This window comes from Bidens hawaiensis, unplaced genomic scaffold (genome assembly GCF_021521415.1).
Source record: "Bidens hawaiensis isolate Kalapana, Puna unplaced genomic scaffold, B.hawaiensis_p1.1 tig00051466_1, whole genome shotgun sequence".
NCBI lineage: Eukaryota > Viridiplantae > Streptophyta > Magnoliopsida > Asterales > Asteraceae > Bidens > Bidens hawaiensis.
Window position 1 is genome coordinate 1 of NW_027499236.1, and position 7,853 is coordinate 7,853.

At 44.8% G+C, this 7,853-nt stretch overlaps 1 protein-coding gene across 1 annotated transcript; it reads left to right on the forward strand.

Moving 5' to 3' along the window:
* The first annotated feature begins 2,859 nt into the window (after window positions 1–2,859).
* LOC143599085 (uncharacterized) lies at window positions 2,860–3,357 on the forward strand. Its single transcript, XM_077077134.1, has one exon. The coding sequence runs from the start codon at window positions 2,860–2,862 to the stop codon at window positions 3,355–3,357; it is 498 nt and encodes a 165-aa protein (XP_076933249.1).
* Window positions 3,358–7,853: the final 4,496 nt, after the last annotated feature.

A 7,853-nucleotide genomic window follows, 5' to 3' on the forward strand; every position in this document is an offset into this window, starting at 1 on the left:
ACCGGAAAAGACAGAATGCCCGAGTCCTGGGATGAAATCATTACAGCAGCTAAGTTGTTTGCAAGAACTGAAAAAACACTGGGTTCCAACAGCTAGAAGCAATTACCAAGGGTCGAGTTCCAAACTCCAAGACCAAATAAACAAGCTAAAGGAACAATCTGGTCAAGGTTGCAACCAACCACAGAACAACCAAAGCAGTTCGATGCAAGATCGTTGATTAGCAACAAGAACAAACGTAATTTTCCAGCACGATCTTCCAACAGCAGTTAGACTTAGTTGTCAAAGACTCCTTCAGAGATCCTCACAACTGAGAATTTGACCTTCCGCAAGCCTCAAACCGTTACCGAGGAAATCATTCCTCGACAATAAGAAACATTGCACATACCACAATGATATAGGGCACAATAAAAACGAGTGTGTGGCCCTAAGATACGAAATAGAAGCGGCCGTAAAAAACAGAAAATTAGATCATTTGGTCAAAGGTGCACGACCAGGGCCTGGTAAACCTCCCGCAAAAGATAACCAAGTCCCGACCAAAAGGCAAATCAAAGATTTAAACGTCCAGATTATCCGAGGAGGTCAACACATAGTGGTAAGAGGAAAGAGTTTGCCGATGAGGAATGGAAAAACGAGCCAGTTATTTTTCCACGTATTAAAGGAGGACCGTGCAATAAGAACCCTCTGATAATCACTGCTCTATTCGGGCATTATCGGTCACAATACGTATTCTTCGACACTGGTAGTACAACCGACATCATGTACGAACAGTGCTTCGAGCAGCTTGAGGAAAATGATAAAGAAAGACTACGACCTATTCATGCATCCGTTTCCGGGTTTGGTGGGGAAATAATGCACCCGCGGGGTGTCATTACATTCCCAGTCACACTTAGTGACGGAGTTCACTCAAGAACCGAGGAAGTCGAATTTCTAGTTTTACCGGCAACTTCCAAACATGATATTATTCTCGGACGAGAGGCAATCGGAGACTTCAATGCTCATCTGTCCACAGCTCACGGAGCAGTAGGGTTCCGACTCGTACTGGTGTCACAATAATTCATGTTAATCGACATTGCTTCACAACCGAAAGTTCGAGGCCAAGTAAAGTTTCAATACAAAATCAGAGGAATGAACCAGAGAAATGGGTCCTTAACAAGAAATTTCCCGATCAAACCGTCGTAATTGGTCCATCCATTTCTGAAATCGTCCGAACATTCTTGAATTAATTGCTAACAAAGAACATTGGCATTTTCTCCTGGCAGCCCGCGAACATGACAGGTGTCCCACGGAACATCTCGGAGCACAAGTTAAAGGTGAATCCATTAATCACCCCAATCATGCAGAAAAAGCTAAAGATGGGCCCGGAACAAACGAAAGCCATGAATGAGCAAGTGCAAGATCTTCTTCCGCTGGGATTATCCGAGAAATCAAGTACCAAACGTGGGTTGCCAACCCAGTGATTGTCCCAAAAAGCAACGGAACGTGGAGGATGTGTATAGATTATAAAGATCTAAACAAAGCATGTCCGAAAGATTGTTATCCACTTCCGGAGATTGACTTAAAGGTTGACGCTGTGGCCCCATTCAAATTCATGTGCTTCCTCGACGCCCACAAAGGGTATCACCAGATTCATATGGCAACTGGTGACGAGGACAAGACAGCGTTCCGCACTAACCAAGGAACATTCTATTACAGAATGATGCCTTTCGGGTTAAAGAATGCGGGGGCCACATACCAACGACTTATGGATCAAGCCTTCAAGTGCCAGATAAGTCGAAACCTCGAAGTATATATGGATGATCTATTGATAAAGAGCATCGAAGAAGACCAAATATTGAGTGACATAGAGGAAACTTTTGAAACGTTGAGAAGCATCAACATGAAACTCAACCCAGCAAAGTGTTCCTTCAGGATGGAGGAAGGAAAGTTCCTCGCGGTAATCGTTACAGGCACGGGTTTCAAGGCTAATCCGGATAAGATACAAGCATTAGCCCGCATGCCATCTCCCACATCCCTCAAAGAAGTTCAAACACTTAACGGAAGATTGTAGCATTAAACAGGTTTCTGGCAAACCACGCTGCTAAATCTTACACGTTCATTTCAACATTGAGAAACTGCCTCAAAAAGGCACAATTCAGATGGACTCCGGAAGCCGAACAAGCATTCCAGGACGTCAAAAAGTGTTTAATAGAATTACCCACGCTAACTGCTCCTCATGCGGGGGAACCATTGACATTGTATTTGTCGGCATCTGACATTGTCGTGGGGGCTGTTTTACTGACAGATAGGAAGAACGTTCAAACTCCAATCTATTACGTCAGTAGAACATTGTCAGACCCAGAAACAAGATACTCAATGTTGGAAAAATTGGTCTTGGCATTAGTATACGCAGCCCGTCGGCTCAGCAGATATTTCCAGGGTCATCCCATTAATGTCTTAACCGGATATAAACTCAAGAACATGTTGAGTAAACCTGAATTGTCCGGACGACTGGCAAAGTGGGCCATTGATTGGGTGAACACTCGATCGAGTACAAACCAAGACCATCAATCAAAGGGCAAGTGCTGGCGTACTTCGTCATAGAAGTCCAGCAGCACAAAGAACAAGAATGTTTGATTGAAAAACAACCCCAAGCACCTCCGGAACAAGGACAAGTTTGGTCATTGTTCACGGACGGAGCGTCAAGCAGTGAAGGATGTGGTGCAGGTTTGAGGTTAGTCAACCCCGAGGGGCATGAATTTACATAGCCATCAAGTTGGACTTTAAAGTACCAACAATGAGGCGGAATATGAAGCCTTCCTAGCAGGACTGCGGATAGCGAAAAAGCTTGGGATGAAAAATTTGGAAGCACGAGTGGATTCCATGCTAATTGCGGGACAAATAAATGGAACATACGAAGCCAAGAATGGTGTCATGGCTTCTTATTTGTCGCAAGCAAGGTTCTTTATTCGACAATTTGCCTCCTTCAATGTTGTTCACATTAAGAAGAGCGATAACAAGTCAGCGGACGCTCTTAGCAAGCTAGCTTCAACGAACTTTGAGCATTTTGCCAAAGACATTCGTGTAGAAGTCCTAGATCATCCATCTGTTCCACAAAACCAAGTCTTGGTAATTCAAACTGGTGCCGAATCTTGGATGACGTCCATTAAAACTTACTTATCTTCCGGAGCACTTCCAGCAGGAAAGGCTGAGGCTCAGAAGATCAAGCATAAAGCTTTGAATTACCAAATGACTGACGACATCTTGTACAGGAGATCATTCCTTGGCCCGCTGCTACGTTGTGTAGACGCAGAAGACGCAAACTACCTATTCGAGAAATTCACGAAGGTATTTGCGGGTTACACGCGGGACCAAGAATGACAGTCGCAAAGATTATGAACGCAGGGTTCTATTGGCCCGGCATGCATTTAGACGCTGTGCAAGAAATCAGAAAGTGTGATTCATGCCAACGACATGCCCCCAACACCCTGTGTCCAAAAAAACGAACTGATTCCGGTAACTTCTGCCTGGCCGTTCAAAAAATGGGCTATTGACATTATGGGGCCTTTCCCATAAGCCCCGGGACGAGTCAAATTCTTGATAGTGGCCATTGATTACTTCACCAAGTGGGTGGAAGCCAAACCGGTTGCATCAATAACAGCTTCAAGCGTGAAAAAATTCCTTTGGGAATTCATAATTTGCCGGTTTGGTCTCCCACAATAATTAGTAAGTGACAATGGGACCCAATTTGTTGATAGCGGACTACAGGAATGGTTGAAAGGACTCCAAGTCACTCAAGTCTTCACTTCTGTAGCACACCCGCAAGCAAATGGTCAGGTCGAAAGGACCAACCGAACTATCAAAGAAGAGATCAAGGCAAGGTTAGGTACTAAACGAACGGGTTGGGTTGACGAATTGCCCCATGTACTCTGGGTCTTCCGCACCCAAAAGAACTCAAGCAACTTGGAGACACCGTTTAACCTAACCTATGGTACCGAAGCCATGATCCCGGCAGAAAATGAGATTCCATCCGCGAGGGTTTTGTTAATTGATAATAATGATCACGAACTCAGGATGAATCTCAATTTACTTGAAGAAAGAAGAGAATTATCATCGATCCGTGAGCACAATTATAAGCGACAGCTTCAAAAGTATTACAACTCGCGGATCCAGAAATGCGAGTTCGATGCGGGAGACTTTGTCTTCCGCAACAACGAGGCTTCCGGTCAAGAGCCTCCGGGCAAGTTAGCCCCGACTTGGGAAGGACCTTATAAAATCAAACAAGTGTTATCCAAAGGTTCCTACAAGTTGGAAAACTGGACGGAACTGAAATCCCTCGAACTTGGAACGCAGCACAGTTAAAGAAATGCTGTATGTAGCTTTTTTATTTACCTTTAAATTTCGGCCTGCGTGCCCACATAGACTAGCAAGTTATGCAATTTTATTTATTGTAAGAAGGCTTATGCCAAAAGTATGAAGAATGTCGAGTTAGTTCCGTGTTATTTTGATAAGTTGTAATCTTTTATTGACAAAAACGAAGTTCCGTATAGACACGTATATTATAGTACATAAGACAAAGTGCACCGGAAGGAAACAAGACTTCTTATTAAATAATCAAACGAGATTACAATCAAAAGAAATATGTACAGCAAAGACATATGTATTTACGGGGTGACATCCTCATCCTCCGCGGTATCATTGGCTTCACCCTCTCCTTCATCCTCGTCAAGGTTCAATAGCTCTTTTAATTGATCTATGGCATCCTCCTTGTCCGCAAGTTCCGATATATGATAGGAAAGGGAAAAATTCAGAGTATCAAAATCCTTGGTTTTCTCGATTAGGATAGAAGCAGTGTCTTTACCAGCCAAGACATACTCCTCTGGAAACCGGCCCTCAGAACCAAACTTGTATCCTTCTACGAAGCCCATCTGCTAGCCTGCTTGCTCGGAAGCACGGAGGTGTACCGCAACACAGTTCCCAAGATCGTCACTGTTCCGAACGTCAGTGATAACATGTTAAGTCAAATAATCATGTGTTAGCACATACACATCCGAACTAGTTATGTTAACAAAAGACTTGGTACCTTGGGAATCGTTGTTGATAGAAGCCAATTCTTATCCGTCTGAGCCCGGATAAGATCCATCTTATGACCAGCACACTCCAAAGCTTGGTCTCGGCTCTTGGCATTGAGGTCAGATAAGCGCTTGTCTTTGGCCGCTGAGTCAGCCTGAAGGGTTTTTATCAACTCAGCTTGTTCATCCAACTGCTTCTGGAGAACAGCCTTAGCTTCCTCAGCGGCAAGGCGTTCTGCTTACTCCGCCTCCATGGCCCGATGACTATCACGGGCGTCAGTTAACGCTTTAAGAGCTTCTTTATTAGCGTCTAACAAGTTGCGCTCGGTTTCTTCCAGCTCCTCGTTCATGGCCAACCAATCACGACGTATCTCTTGATTGGTGGAAACAGTGTTCGCCATATGATAAGAGTTTGAGTCCAAAAGCTCTTGGCGAATGCGGCGACGTTGTCTCTCCCTCTCAGCAGGAGGGAGACTCTCTTGGAGATACTTATGACAGACATCAGCATCATTTAACACTGAGTTCCGGCGTAATGACCAATGAGGATTATGTTGGGCAGTATCCTCCTCCACTTGAGATGAGGAAGCCCGCCACCCATAAGGAAAGACACTGACCCCACCTTGGTTCCGGAAAAAATGCTCATGACGGGGTGGAGATGTGGGGAGATTCTCGAACTCACCAACCTCTTTCTTCTTGATAGGAGAAGTATCCGACAGAGTGATCGGATCTTGAACAGTCTTTAGTGGCGAGGTTGGTGGAGTCGGAAGCTGCGCAGCAACTGAACTCTTTAGACCTGGAAATTCCCAAAGTAAAACTCTTTAAACCATCAAAAAGCGACTAGTCCAAAAGACAATTATAAAGGTTCAAACTTACTCTTGGAAATGTCTTGGGCGGAAAGCTCTCGAAGACGAGCACCCAAGTCTAGAACCGCAGCCTTCTCCTTCTTCTTCTTCTTCTTCTTCTTCTTCTTCTTCTTCTCGGAAGGGGCAGCATCGGAAGGCTGTGCTTTCCGCTTTCCGGCAGCCTTGGAAGCACCTGCTTCCATACCCTAAGGTTCGCCCTCAACGGATTGAGGACCACCTTCCTCACCTTTTGACGGATCGGTGGTGGTCTTCAAATCTTGCTTGGGGTCAAACCTACAGTCGAAGGTGAAGGGTTAGTAGCACCAATTGATAACCCCCCTTCACAGAGTGATGACTCTTCGCTTGACGAAAGAAGAATTATCACTCCGCTTGAGGTAACGGCAGTCACAGGACGAGGTTGAAGAATACCTTCGCATTTTTTTGACAAACTCCTCACCTTGGGCATACATCGCCTCGGAGATAATAGGCTCCGGAGTGAGGGTAGTGGAAAAAATAAAGTTATTCGCAGTGTGATCCAAGAACGGCACGTCGAGTTGTGTAATGGGCAGCGTACCATCATGCCACCCATCTTGTCCACAAGGGTGGAGAGGATCGTACCTTCACCTGCAATAGAAGAATGTTAAACAAAATAAACTGCGAACCCAGAAAGGTACAAGTAAAAACTTACTTCCATCAGAATTCTCATAGTACGGTTCCAAAGTGGGGAATGGCCACAAACGGCTTATCTTGGCATGCACCATCGCTCCTTCGTGAATAAGACGCATGGGTGTCGGAGTCTTGGTCAAAGCAAGGTACCAGGCACGCCCTTCGTATTTGGAAGCAAGGACTTCCGGTAACTTATCCTTCGGCTTTCGGTGCGTCATTGTGAAAGGGATAACATCCTCCCGTATCTAGAAGAACTTCTCCTTCCACCCGTGAATGCTGCGAAGCCATTCAAAACCAATAGGCCCTTTGCCGGTGGTGGCAAAACCGTACCAGCCTTCACGGTAGGTCATCTTGTAAAGAACGGCAAACATACTGACGGAAGGATCATAGTTGTGTGCTTGGCAGCAGAACTCGAAGTGTCGAATTCTGAGCATCCCAAAAGAGTGAATCTGGGATAAATGAATCCCATACGCCGTCAAGACCGATTGCACGAACTTGGTCACGGGCAATCGGAAGTTCCCGGTGGTAAAATGGTCCAAGTAAACGGCCATCTTCCTCGCTGGAGGCGCCGTTGCAATGGCTCCTTTTGACGGACGTTCGGCCTCCCATTCCGGAGGGAAACCATATACGTTTTCAACGTCGTCAAAGTCCTTATCCTTAATTTCGCACCCAACTACATTGATAGCAGGGGGATTTTTCTTCTAGCAGCCATTTTGTATAAAATATGGAAACGGATGTAAAAAGGAAAAAGTTCTTTGATATGAGTAAAGGGGAAAATATGTAAGTGATAAGAATGGGTTGAAGACATCAAGGCCTATTTATACTCATCGCAATTAATGCGACCGTCTGACTGACAGAAGAAAGAGAAAATACTGACCATGGGATGACTGACACGTCAGGCGAGAGACTTGGAAAGCGTGATTGGCTGTATAAAGGCGTTTTACACGTCTTGTCAACCGTCGCCTAAAACCTCTCTCCGCCACGTCACTAGTTTCATCCAATTTGCAGAAGTACGAAATTCAAAGAAAGATATTTCACAAAAGATATTATACACATGAAGTTCTTTTCATTAATATTCAAAATGATGATTACAAAAAACATGAAAAGAAATTACAAGTTCAATTCTAGCTCCTACACCTATCCTATGGGTTAGGGGCCGAAATGTCTCCCGGAGCTTTTGGATAATCATCTTCGGACTCGTCGTCCTCAGATTCGTCGTCAATGTAGACTCGCAATTATTTTACACCATATTCAGTGAAAGCGAACTACGGAAGCATATTTTGCAGCGGAAAGACAA